The sequence below is a fragment of the Trichechus manatus genome, unplaced genomic scaffold (genome assembly GCF_000243295.1).
Source record: "Trichechus manatus latirostris isolate Lorelei unplaced genomic scaffold, TriManLat1.0 scaffold00028, whole genome shotgun sequence".
Taxonomy (NCBI): Eukaryota; Metazoa; Chordata; class Mammalia; order Sirenia; family Trichechidae; genus Trichechus; species Trichechus manatus.
The window spans coordinates 15,001,706-15,015,916 of NW_004443964.1; the positions used below are offsets into that span (position 1 = coordinate 15,001,706).

General features: G+C 36.6%; 1 protein-coding gene across 3 annotated transcripts in view; it reads right to left on the reverse strand.

Annotated features, from left to right (window-relative positions):
* The window catches only part of CEP112 (centrosomal protein 112), a 443,305-nt gene extending 435,204 nt beyond the window's left edge, over positions 1-8,101 (reverse strand). For all 3 annotated transcript variants that reach the window (XM_023729297.1, XM_023729296.1, XM_023729295.1), the window contains exons 1-3: positions 7,555-8,101; positions 4,823-5,013; positions 3,261-3,430 (exon numbers count right to left, since the gene is read on the reverse strand). In XM_023729297.1, coding sequence (XP_023585065.1) covers positions 3,261-3,430; positions 4,823-5,013; positions 7,555-7,660 — 467 coding nt within the window. In that variant the 5' untranslated portion in view covers positions 7,661-8,101. The remainder of the gene's footprint in view (positions 1-3,260; positions 3,431-4,822; positions 5,014-7,554) is intronic.
* Between the last annotated feature and the right edge of the window lie 6,110 nt (positions 8,102-14,211).

Consider the following 14,211-nt stretch of genomic DNA (forward strand, 5'->3'; position numbering starts at 1 on the left):
AAAAAGAGGAAGACCCTCAATGAGACAGATTCACACAGTGGCTGCAACAATGGGCTCAAACACAGCAATGACTGCAGGACCGGGCAGTGTTTATTCTGTCGTACACAGGGTCGCTATGAGTTGGAACTGATTCGACAGCACCTAAAAACAACAACACGTTTTTTCAAACTTTATCCTAGGTTCTAAGGAAGGAACAATCTACTCACATGGACTCCCTGGAGATCTCGAGTCTACTTCCTATCCTGAATCCATACATAACTCAATCATAGCAAATACCTCCACAACTATAGACAACACTGTACTCAAATTATCCATGTACTTCTCTCTCTCCCCCATTCATCTACAACAGTGGTTATAAACTCAAATGTCTGTAGAGTTTACAAAAGTAACAAATGAGCAATTATCCTGGCAGGACATAAGGACATTCTTCACTTCTACAAACACACAGTCTCTCTCTCTCCTTCTTGAATCACATGATCCCTCTTCATACACCTTTCTTTTTCCACTTTTGATAGAAAAAAAAGTGGAAAAAAGAAATACTTCACTTACCTCTTAACCCTACTTTAAAATAAATAAATAAAATAAAAACTCTCAAGCCCAATATTAAATGCAACTGCTCTCAGCGGCAGTGTCAGGAATTAGCAGGAAGAAGTGAAGGCATGCTGCATTACAGGGGCAGCCAAATATTACTTAGCTCCAACCTACTGCTGAAAACTGGGTTTTTAGGGTCACTATAAGTCAAAATTGACTTGACGGCAACAGTTTTTGTTTTAATTGTTAATTTGGACAACTCATTTAAAAATCTTTAAAAAGACACTGTATAAGTCAAACAAAACAAACTGAACCACATGACTCATTCCGGCCAGAGCATTGATTTGGTGTCCAAATATATACAAGGACGCTAGTTTGGTACATCTTTATACTATAACCTCCATATTCATTACACCTAGAAAGGAACCCAGGATTTAGGTGGACATTCAACAAGTGCTTTGGCAAAACAAGATGGATTTTGCACTTTTCTCTCTTTACTTTCATTTATCTGCCTATAAGTAAGACTTAAAGCATTTACTGATAAAGATCAAAGACCACAGCCTTCACTATGGATTACACCTCAACATAAAGAAAACAAAAATCCTCACGACTGGACCAATAAGCGAAACATCATGATAAACAGAGAAAAGACTGAAGTCGTCAAGGATTTCATTTTACTTGGATCCACAATCAACACTCATGGAAGCAGCAGTCAAGAAATCAAAAGATGCACTGCACTGGGCAAATCTGCTGCAAAAGACCTCTTTAAAGTGTTAAAAAGCAAAGATGTCACCTTGCAGACTAAGCTGCGCCTGACCCAAGCCGTGGTGTTTTCAATCACCTCATATGCATGTGAAAGCTGGACAATGAATAAGGAAGACTGAAGAAGAATTAATGCTTTTGAATTATGGTGTTGGCAAAGAATATTGAATATACCATGCACTGCCAAAAGAACGAACAAATCTGTCTTGGAAGAAATACAGCCAGAATGCTCCTTAAAAGCAAGGATGGTGAGACTATGTCTCACGTGCTTTAGACATGTTATCAGGAGGGATCAGTCCCTGGAGAAGGACATCATGCTTGGTAGAGGGCCAGCAAAAAAGGAGAAGACCCTCAACGAGATGGACTGACACAGTGGCTGCAACAATGGGCTCAAGCATAACAAAGGTCGTGAGGAAGGCGCAGGACCAGGCAGTGTTTCGTTCTGTTGCACACAGGGTGGCTATGAGTCGGAACCGACTCGACAGCACCTAAAAAACAAGGCTAACAAAAATTCTGTTTGCCACAATTACATCTCTTGTAGTTCAATTTCTTATTAATGTAAAAATAAGTACTCAAAACTAGCTATGTACTTATCTATTCATTTATTTTTGCTCTTCTTAACATGTCCTTAACTATGTCACCTTTTATCCCTCCAGTTGAATTTATGTTTCCCTTTTCTAATAAAAAAGTTCACATGAACTGGATCTCTTGTTCTGTGCTCACTTGTTCTTTTCCACCACAATATCTAAGGTCCAAAAACACAAACCTGCCTATATCAACTATGAAGGCATTTCAAATTATTAATAATATTACTGTATACCACTGAGGAATAAACAAAAAATTATATAACAAATATCATATTGTTAACTGAAACAAATTTATATAAAATACAAACCAATTCCTAAATTTAAAACTACCAAGAGACCGATGAGGCGTGAAGTTTGAAGTATGGCATGTGTCAACCTGCACTGTCTAATATTTTAACACTTAAGAAAACAATGCCAAGATAAAAATCAAAATTTGGTAAAAAATCCAAATTTAAATATATGCTTTCTAAAGGCCAAAAATTACACCACAACAAAAATGGTCTTTTTAAATATATTAAAAACTTAGAAGCTTACGTCTAGTTTTTAGTTTTTATTTGCACAAAAAATCCTATTTAGAATTAGTACTCTAGTAAGAATGCACAGTGCAGTGGGGTTTAAGTTTACATTCATCATTTTATTAACTGAAATATTGTTCAATGAGAGAAAAGTGAAAGGAATTCAAGTATAAGCTTCAAGATGGATATGCAGGATATTATACTTTTTGAATCATTAACAATGTTCTTAATTCATGCTTATCATAAAGGAAAACACAGAAATGCATTAAAGACACTCAAGTATCACTTTTCAACCAATGGAATATATATGAGGTTAATAGATACTTTTAAAAGTGGCTAAAAATGTAGAATAATCTTCACTACAAGCAGTCCCAGAGTTATGAACAAGATCCATTCCTAAGTGTGTCTCTAAGTTGAATCTGGAGGTTAAGTGAGAACGGGCGCATATGGTTCTTATTTAGCCTTACTTTAGTGCAAGAAAAGGCACAAAGCGTTTTTCCATGATTTAAAAGCTGCACGTGCAGCAAGTGAAGGTGCTTATGATGAAGAATTTGTTGCGAGCAGGTGTTGGTTCAATCATTTCAAAGCGAGGGCAAATTTACATAATATTAAAGGGTAAATACCAGTTGTCCGTAAACTGGACATTCAGAACTCAGACTTGAACTGCATATAGTAAGTGGAAAAGCAAAATTATTGGTTTACCTACCCAAAATCCACTCATTGCCTTCAACTTTAATACAAATATAAAGTAAACCAACTACTTACCATAAAAAAAAAAAAAAACAGGAAAAATGGAATGTATGAACCAGTTCCAGGGATAGGCTACATGATAAAACACCCTCAAAACACCATTTTCATAACATACCTGTGGACATCGGTTGGCGACTGCACCAAAGTGTTATCTTCAGAAGAAAGTTTCCATGATTCATTTAATTTGTGGTCACTTGTCCCCAGCTCACTCATTACCCAGTCTGGTAATCTCTCTGGACTTGGACCTTTCACACGTACGGAACTTGGTTCATCAAAATAGATGGACTGGTTTTTATAAAATCAGAAAAATTATTCTTTCAAAATGTAACAATTAGTTAAAATTTCCATCAATTTTCAAGTTTGGTAACAGTCTTTTAAATACTCTACTTAATTATATACAAATATATAAAAACGTATCATTCAATGTACAATAGATTATGAAATATTAAAATACCTGAAAGTGATAATATTTACATTTTAGTTATATTCTGATGAGAAAATCTGATAAATGACTGCATTACATAACAGATAAATCTGACAATAATTATTTACATCATAAAGTAACTATTAGTTTTATAAAAAGATAAATAGAAAAGGTTGGATTTTTTTTAAATCATGTGCTCCCCTATTTCTGTAGTCATCAACTGCTTTGTACAAAAAAAAAAAAATTAGTAAGCAGAGAAATCTCAGTCAATACAAATCAGAAATTAAGAATCCCTTGATAATCTGGGAACAAATGCATTAACTATGAGAGAGACCTGGGATTTAGCTGATGGCCATTCTAGCTGGGAAACCCAAGATAAATCTCTAAGCCATCTTATTAGTATTATTTACAAAGTAAAGCCCTTCCCTATGAGTCTGTGAAACTGAATAACCAATACGTGTAATACGCCAGCAGTCAGGTTTCTGAAGTATTTAAATACTAGCAAACCAAGGCATATTTCATGGTTGTAAGGACCAAGGAAGGAGATCTGGTTGCGCAGTGGTTAAGCACATGGCTGCTAACTGAAAAGACTGGTGATTTAAACCTACCAGACGTTCCGAGGCAGAAAGATGTGGCAGCCTGCTTCCTTAAAGATTACAGCCTAGGAAACCCTATGGGGCAGTTCTACTCTGTCCTACAGGGTCATTAAGAGTCGGAATTGACTCAACGGCAACGGGTTTGGGGTTTTGTTTGAAGGACCAAGGTAATGACAATTCATCAACCAAGAGTAATAACTGCCTTTGTAACAAGGCTAATTTTGATAATGAAATTAAAGAATAGGAATCACTAACCGTTGTCATCTTATTAGAATGGACAGGAACTTTAGAATTCACCCAATCCAATCTCTCTTGAATTTTGAAATAATGTATATGAAAGAGTTTCATGAACTACAATTTACTGAAAAATATAAAGTATTATTATTACAATCTAGTGAAAATTAGTGGGAAATTAAGGCTCAATATAAAAATTCACTTCCAGTTTTTCAGAAATATTGTAGAACACTGAGGAATGACTCAATCAATAAGGATATTCCCCCTATAGGCCAATATCTATTACTTACTCAAAACAGAAAAAATTGGATCATGAAGAAAAAAAAAAATGTTTAACTGATAAATCACTATCTTCCCAAAAAGGATGATAAATTGACACTCACTTTTAAAGAAATGAATATATCTTTGATCAATGGCACCTACCATGTATGAAGGTAAAGTTTTGAGTGTCCCTGGTTCAGGTCGATGTGTAAAAGGGCCTTCAAGCACGCCTCGCTTAAGCATATGCAATAACAGCTTTGCATAGAGGTTCCGATTCTTCCTGCCCATTATTCCTGTACCCGTTCCTGAAGGCTCACACAGTTTTCTAATCCAAAGAGCACACCTCTGGCGTTCTATAAATACATTAAAAACTACTAGAGACTTGATTTTTCAGAAAATAAAACATTAACTTACAAAGATCTCTAATAGCCCCTGCTTTTGTCTAGAACAGGGGTTGGCAAATCTTTTCTGTAAAGGGTCAGGTAGTAAATATTTTAGGTTTTGGGCACCATATGATCTCTGTTACAACTACTCAACTGTGCCACTGTAGCAGCCATAGACAACATGTAAACAAACGATTATGGCTGTGCTCCAAAAACTCTATTTATAAAAAAGGCAATGGGCTGGATTTGGTCCAAGGGCCATAGTTTGATAGCTCCTGGTCGAGAATTTAACTTTATTAGTTAATTGGTTATAGGACAAGACAAATACAAAGAAATATTTTCACAAATATAAAATCTCTGATTATCAAATAAATATCTAACATAAAATTTTGCTATAAAAGCATATCTAAAATAATTTTAGTTGTACTGAAAAATCTTCCTGTAATTCTAACTATACAAACCTAGAGAGAAAGAAAACGTAATCTCTGATTTACTTTAGCATTTTAAACTTACTCCAAAATTAAATCTCAAACATTTTATTTCTTAAAGCCAATAATTTGCAGGGATTTGTAGTCAATTTATTTAGAGTTTTATTTTAACATCTCTAAAATAACTGAGTGTTACTTAGATGTAATTTCATAAAATAATTATATCTTTAAAAATCTCCCTAAAATATATGGCACAGTTTAATCCACATATAATGATCTATTGGTTATATTATCTTGCCATGACACAACATTGTTTTTAGGTCTCAGGAGAACTATTTTGACATTAACCTTTTACCAGTCTAACTCAATTTGAAGATTATATATCTAACACAAATCATAAGTCTGCTTTATCCCTTAGTTTATAAACATCATATTCATTTATTGCTTTACCTACAAAAATCGCTGGGGCCAGATTTACCACTTTGCAAATATCATTACAGGTATGACAACTATGTCTCTAAAGAATTGTTATTTTAGCTTTAAAAATTACATAATCAAAAAGAAACCTTCATGAAATACTGGCCGTACTTTGAAGGGGAAAAAAACACACACACAAAATGAAACTGATAAACTTAGGTAAACAGTTTTCTAAACTATGTATTTTCCACTAGTCCTACTGCAAACTGGAATCTATATAATATTCCAATGCCCAGAATTTAGTACAGTAACTTGGTTAATGAAAACAATGGCTTCCTCTACCTAAAATGATGGAGATGAAACATTATCAAAGCAAAATTCAGCTATAAGAAGACCCAAGTTATTATGAATGTACCAGTGCTTGACTGAGATGTAAGTTCCCAAGTGTTTCATTATGAATTAATTAAATAAGTAAGGGCTATGGATGAACTAACATGGTGACAATGTGTCATGAACCAAATATTATAATCAATCCAATTCTATGTACCTAAAATGCATTTTTTAAAAGAAGATGAAATATGAGAATAGTTTGACTTAAAATACGTTTATAACAAGAGATTTTAATACAAATTTTTCCAAACAGCAGATCTAAGACAAAAAATAAATACAGTCAATATTAGAAGAGAACACAATATACAAATACCATTAAATACTAACTCAAATAATCTTAAATGCACCACAGCCATTCTAAAGAAGGGGAGGAGGAAAGAAGAGGTTAAGGTCCAACAAGTCAAAAGAAGAGGGTAGAGGAAGAGGCTTAAAAGGAAGCACAGGCCAGGCCACTCTGGACAAAGAAATAGCGCAAGCCCTGGAACAGTGGGTGAGCATTCCCTTCTCCCAACATGGCTCCCAGGAATAAATATCTAATATTGAGTTGGTGCCTCACTTTGAACATAGATCTGCTCAGACAACTCAGAGAAATAGGGACTTTGGAAAGAGTTCAAGGCACGGTTTCTTGGCCCTTCTCAAGGCCTGCACTCAAAAGCTACCAAATTAGATAAACTTTTTGCAGCCTAGTGTGATTTGGAGAATCTTCCTGGCCTCCCAAATTCTCTGCAATTGCTCCCTGATACCTTAAATTATCTGAAATTTCTTTAACTTGAGACCAAGACACTCATTCTATAATTAGAGATAACAGGCTTAAAAGCCAAGAATTAGAAACAAGATAGCAACAAAAACTCACTCACAGTTGATTTTAATCAGTCAACCCACAAGCATAAAAGACCAATAGGTTATTTTTTGCTTTCATAAACAGAAGAGTCAGACAGCAAGTGGACAGTAAGCTCCAGAAAGAGGAAATATTTCCACTTAGAGAGGAAAAAGATGCAGAAAGAAACTGCTGTAGCTAACTATAGAGGTCCACACATAAGCTCATGATATATGGGGAGGTGGTATCACAAGACATTCCCATAGCTTAGTAGGACAATGTTACTAAATTTCTCTTTAGTCTTGAACAGCTCAAAGTAAGCCGTCCTACATCAGTTTAAGATGAAAACTGTTACTGAAGGAATTTAGTTGTCTTTCCATTTAGATGACTCATTGACCCGAGTAAATTATAGAAAAAAAAAATTAATCTTAAGAATCTAATTTTCAAACATAATCTTACCTGACCTATGGGGTAATTTTAGAACAAAAGGCTTCATATCTACCACGAAGTGATCAAATTCTGCATCCAGCTTCTCCCACTTTTCTTCTTCACTTCCCATTTCCATAATCTAGTCTGTAAAAGATTTAAAATTAAAATGTTAAGAATATGTATGTAGAAAACTACAAAATTCTGATAAACAATATCAAAGAAGAGCTAAGTAAACGGAGAAGCATCATGTTCACAGCTTGGAAGATTCATTAGAGTTAAAATGTCAGTTCTCCACAAACTGATCTATTTAATGCAATTCCATCAAAATCTCAGCAGTATTCTTTGTATATACAGACAAGCTGATTCTAAAATATATATGAAAAGGTAAAGGAACTAGAATAACCCAAACAATTTGAAAAAGAATAAAAAACTTGGAGGATTCACATTACTCGATTCTAAGATGTACTAAAAACGTACAGTAGTTAAGACAAAGTGATATTGGTGAAAGAACAGACACAGACCAATGGAACAAAACAGAGAATCCAACACAAACATGGACAACTGATTTTCGACAAAGGTGCAATTCATGGAGAAAGGATAATTTTACACCAAATGATGCTGTAACAACCAACATTTATATGCAAAAAAAAAAGAACCTTGACCTAAACTTCACACTGTATACAAAAAATCAACTCAAAATGGATCATAAACCTAAGTGTAAACTGTAAAACTATAAAACTCTTATTAGAAAACCTAAGAGAAAATCTCCAAGACCTTGGGTTAGGCAAAGACTTCTTAGATATAACACTTGTCATGGGGTTGAACAAAACTTAACACTCTGTTAAAAGTGAAAGCAAAGAGTTTTATTGGAGGGTTGGGACAGCCCAAGCTAAGCAACACAACACAATGTGAGATCACAAAGTGTTCCAATATTTTGAGGGAGAGGTGAGCTTTTTATACATAAAAGTCAGGAAGTGAGTACATGACCACAATCATGGGGCTTGGGATTACATACAGTTACATGATACAAAACAATAGAAAGTTATAATTTTACAAGGCTAGCTAATCTATTTTCTAACACAGACTTCCTGGAGTCAACCTAGCAAGCGATTTTCTGGAAAACCTATATATACATTCTTCCTGGGGCATGCTGCACAAGCATTCTCCAGAGACCATCTTGACAAGTATTTCCTGGCAAACATTTCTTCATAAACCACATTCTTGCCCCCTCACTGTTTGCTGGGGGTGGTTAAAGTTTTACAAAAAGTTACATCATAAAGCTCTCAATCACAGGTTTTATTCTTAGGAAAGCAGAAACGAGAACTTAGATAAGCGAAAGTTTAATTCAGAAATGGAGCTTTGATTCAGACCTAGGTCAGTCATTTTCAATCATGCCAAGCACCTCAGTTTTAGAGGCCCTCACACACACTAAAAGCATTATCCATAAAGAAAAGATTTGATATGTTGAACTTGAGCAAAATAAAAAATTTTGCTCTGCAAATGACACTGTTTAGAGAATGAAAAGACAAGCCACCAACAGGGGAAAATATCTGCAAATCATATATCTCATAAAGGACTTGTATCTTAAAACCCAACCATAAGGAAACAAACTATCCAGTAAAAAAGTCAGCCAAAGAATTAGTCCCTTCACCAAAGAAGATATACAGTTTGAAAATAAACACATGAAAAGTGTTCAACTTCATTACTCATTAGGGAAATGCAAATGAAAACCAAAATGAGATACCTTTACACACCTATTAGGGCAGCTAAAATAAAAAACACCAACAATACCAAATGCTGGTGAGGATGTGGAACAACAGGAACTCTCATGCTTGGTAGGCAGGAATGCAAAAAGGTGCAGCAGCCACTCTGGAAAACAGTTTGGCAGTTTCTTACAAACATACAGTTATCATATGACCCAGCAATCACATTCCTAAGGTATTTACTCAAGTGAAATGAAAATACATATTCACACAAAAACCTGTGATGTCTACAGAAGCTTTTATCCCCCTTGGTAATCACCAAACACTCGAAAGGACCCAAATATCCCTCAATATGGGAATGAATAAACTGTGGTGTAGCTACACAATGAAAACAGTACTCGGCAATAGAAAAGAATGAACTGTTAACACACACAACATGAGTAACCTTCAAACGTTATTATGCTAAGTGAAAGAAGCCAGTCTTAAAAGGCTACATATTATATGATTTCATTTGTATGACATTCTAGAAAACGTGAAACATATAGGCACAGAAAATAGATCAGTAGTTGGAGGAGGAGCAGTAGAGAGGGGATCTGAATACAAAGGGGTGACATAAGGAAAGTATTTGGGGTGTTAGAATTGTTCTGTATCCTGTATCCTGTCTCTGGAGCAGGTTACAAGAATTTATGCATGTGTAAAAACTCAAAAAACTGTATGTCAAAAAAGTGAATTCAACTGTATATAAATTTTAAAAGCTTAATGCCCCTTAAAAAACTTAAAATACTGGTCATTGTATTTCTTCCTAATTAGCAAAACACACACACAAGCTCTGCCTAACTACACCAACTCACCAATGAACACTTCATTTTTGCCCCAATGAACTTCTCACCATCCTTCAGACGTTCCAAGCCCTTATTTGACTCCACCAGCTTTTTTGCACGGGCTGTTCCCTGAGACTGGAGTCAGGTAAATACAGCTGAAATGTCACTTCCTGAGTAAAGCTGGCCATGCTTATCCTAGACTAGTTGTTGTTCCATTCTCAATACACGCCATTCGCATCTATGTAATGGCACTTATCATGCTGTTATTTTTATTTTATTTTGTGTGAAAATTCAGTGACATTGTTTACATTCTTCAAGTTGTGTAACAGCTCTCACTATCCTTTTCCAAATTATTCCACCACCAACGTATAGTTACTGCCCCCTAAGCTTCTCATCTAATCTTTCAAGATGCTGTGACAATGTTATTTATTTACATGTCTGTCCACTCTCTGTAAAGACACTTCTGGAAAGCAGGGACCACGATTTACACATCTTACTAGGTGCCTAGCACATTATCTGGTACATATAAAAAACCAAAAACCAAACCCACTGCCATGGAGTCCATTTCGACTCATAGCAACCCTATGAGAACTGCCCCATAGGGTTTCCAAAGAGTGGCTGGTGCATATAAACTGCCAACCTTCTGGTTAGCAGCCATAGCTCTTAACCACTGCACCAACAACACCAGGGCATATTAAAAAAAAAAAAAACCATTGCCATCAAGTCAATTCTGACTCATAGCGACCCTGTAGGACAGAGCAGAACTGCCCTGTAGGGTTTCCAAGGACGTCTGGTGGATTCAAACTGCCGACTTATTGGCTGGCAATGAACTCTTAACCACTGTGCCACCAGGACTCCAAGGGCATATCAGGAGCTTAAAAATGAATTGCTAAATAAATGTTAAATTAACTATTAACATCCTACTTTTACATGGTTTGGAATCTTGGTGGTGCAAATAGCTAAATGCTTGGCAGCAAACCAAAAAGTTGGTAGTTTGAACCCACCAGTGGCTCCGCAGGAAAAAAGACCTGGCAATCTGCTCCCAATAAGATTACAGCCTAGGAAACCCAATAGGGCAGTTCGATTCTGTCCTATAGGGCTGCTATGATTGGAACTGACTCAATGGCGCACAACAATTTACTTTTTTTTTTTTTTTTTTAATGCTTCCGTTCTGCATACCAAATAGGTCTTCTAGAATAGGAATACAATATGCTACTACTCATTTATCAAAACTGATCATCCTACCTTCAGGATAACAGCAAAAGAAACACATTCTCAAATTCAAAACATGGTCTAAATAAGTTTTATTTAAATGTGTCTTCTGGTTGGTTGGTTGGTTGGTTTGGTTTTTTGTTTGGTTGGTTGGTTGGTTGACTGGTTCTGTCTTACATTTCCACAACATATTCCATCAGTTACAGAATCTGTAAGCAATGGCTATGATACCACCTCTGAACACAAAAAGTTGAAAATCAGCTATTCAAATGGATGAACACTCAGAATTTTAAGCACAGCTCTGGCCTGGAAGTGAACTCCCTGGCTTAAACAGTGTATCCTGCCCATGTACTCAAACATTTGCCTGAGAGCACCCATTGTTGTTGTGTGCCCATCGAGCTGACTCCAACTCACCGTGATCCTAGAGAACAGAGCACAGCTGACCCACAGGGTTTCCTAGGCTCTAATCTTTATGGAAGCAGATCACCAGGTCTTTTCTCCCACAGAGTGGCTGGTGGGTTCAAACTGCTGACCCTTTGGATAGTAGGTGAGTGCTTAACTATCACACCACCAGGGCTCCTTAGAGCACCCTTAGCTAGGGTTAAAGCAAAAATGTTCCCTAATAATCACTAGGAGTTCCTGGGTGGCACAAATGGATAAGCACTTGACTACTAGCCAAAAGGCTGGCTGCTCAAATCCACCCAGAGGCACCTTCCTGGTGATTTGTTTCAGAAAGGTCACAGCCTTGAAAACCCTACGGAGCAACTCTACTCTGCAAGCGTGGAGTCACCATGAGTCTGAATCTACTGGGCAGCAACTAAAAACAACAACAATCACTAATTCTCAATAAATCCTTTGACATAGGCAGGAGACGTTAGTGTTTACCACTAGAGGAAGTTAAAACAACAGTTAAACAACTAACCCAAAGTCATGAAATTAAGCACCAGGCTCACATGACAATTCTGATTTCCCAAGCTCTCAGATCCATTATATATGACCACCTGGCCATTTCACATGTAAGTCAGCAATATATCCAACTATTAAAGAAGCATTTGGAAAGGTAGAGAAATAATTTGAATTGCTATAATGACATGCAATAACGAAGTATATATTTTCTCAAAAAAAAAAAAAAAGGACGAAGAGTGAAAGTGATATTTGGTAGAAGCTAAAAATGTTTTACTTTATCCCATATTTATTCTTCAACAAAATAAAACTTCAACTCAAACCCACAGCTGTTTAGGTGGTTCTGACTCAGAGCAACCCTGTGGGACAGAGTAGAACTGTCCCATAAGGTTTCCAAGGCTGTAATCTTTATGGAAGCAGACAGCCATATCTTTCTCCAGCAGAACGGCTCCTGGGTTCGAACCGTCCACCTTTCAGTTAGCAGCCCAGCACTTTAACCACTGCGCCACCAGGACTCCTTTCAACAAAATTAAGAAATGTAAAAAGGCAAAAAAGAAATTAAGTTAACATTTCAACTCTTCAAGGAATCCTTATTAAAAAATTTCATCTTATAAACAAGTTAAATGTTATGCATAAATTACACCTACTTAGTTCCAGCTCATCGACAAATTTTATTACTATTACAGTTGCAGACTTAAATTATTAGAAACGAAAAATAAGTAAAGCTATATCCTTGGTTAAAGTATTTATAGTGTGCCTAGTAGTCATATAAATTACTTCAAAAGTAAAAAAGAAGTAAATTGGGTGACTTTTGTTTATATCAACACTCTATATTGGGGTCATGTCTTTTGGTAAATTCACTGGGCATCATTTTTTTAACCTGTTTGTGGATAGCTACAAAATGGGCTAAGACCTTCTTAAAAGGGCTTAGCTGCCATAAGTGAGCAAAGCATAAGCAAGCCACAAATATTATAAGGCCTTGAAAAAAGCAGTCAACTGCTAAACAAAGAATACACTTCACTTATATCATGCCCCTTGTCAAACACACAAAACATATCCCTGAAAGTTGTGTAAAATGAACTGTGTTCGATCAAATTATATTTTACATTTGTTGTTGGTCATTAAAGAAAATTTGTAACGAGTCCTTCAGTAAATCAGAAAGTTGACAGGTGCATGTTTTATCTGGCTTACACATTTGGAGTTGTGACAGTTACTGGAGCATTGATGGAGCACTTCCAGTCTATGCCAGGTACCATGCTGTGTACTTTTACAAATGTAATCCCTAACGTTATCCCAGTTAATCCTCACCCCAGAAGACAAGCACGATTTTCATAGCCATTTCCAAGAGGAGGAAGCGGAGACCTTGCAGGCTAAGCAACTGACTTGGGTCCTACGGAACGTGACAGCTGGGCGTGAACACTGTGTACAGATTCTGGTGTACTGCACTCTGCTGCAGCGTACCACCGTCTCCTGCTGTACTCCGTGGAGAGGCTCACGCCATTACATTTGCCTCTTGTATCTCATTTTTAATCATCTTTAAATATTAAGGACAAATAATAAAAATAGCAAAAGATGTTCGTATTTGCCTATGTTGTTTTCTTTAACACTTAAAAAAGAAACTCAGACACACTCCGGAACTCTCAACATGCGGTGATGCTGGGATAACAGCGAACTGTTATTATGACGGTCGGTTTCAACAAAAGAACCAGCATACTGGTTCCCCCTAAGTCCAAAGGATAATGATTCTATTCTCGGAGAAATTTAAAAACTCAAGCGGCACCGTTCTCAGAAGTCACTTCCTTTGCCAGCGTGGGCGGCCTGCGAGCTCGACACGGGCCGCGTCCACTCTCCTACCTTGTCCAGAACACAGATTTCTCCTCACAAGCCGCAAACCCCTTTGGTTAGATTTCTGGACCACATCATGCTGACCCGTTCCATCAGCTTATCAAACTTGATTCAGAACTTTTTCAATCTGCCCCCAGATTGAATTTCACTCTGCAAGTGAATCCCAGCGGCCTGCGCGGAGCCCCCCACAAGCGGCGCGCGCC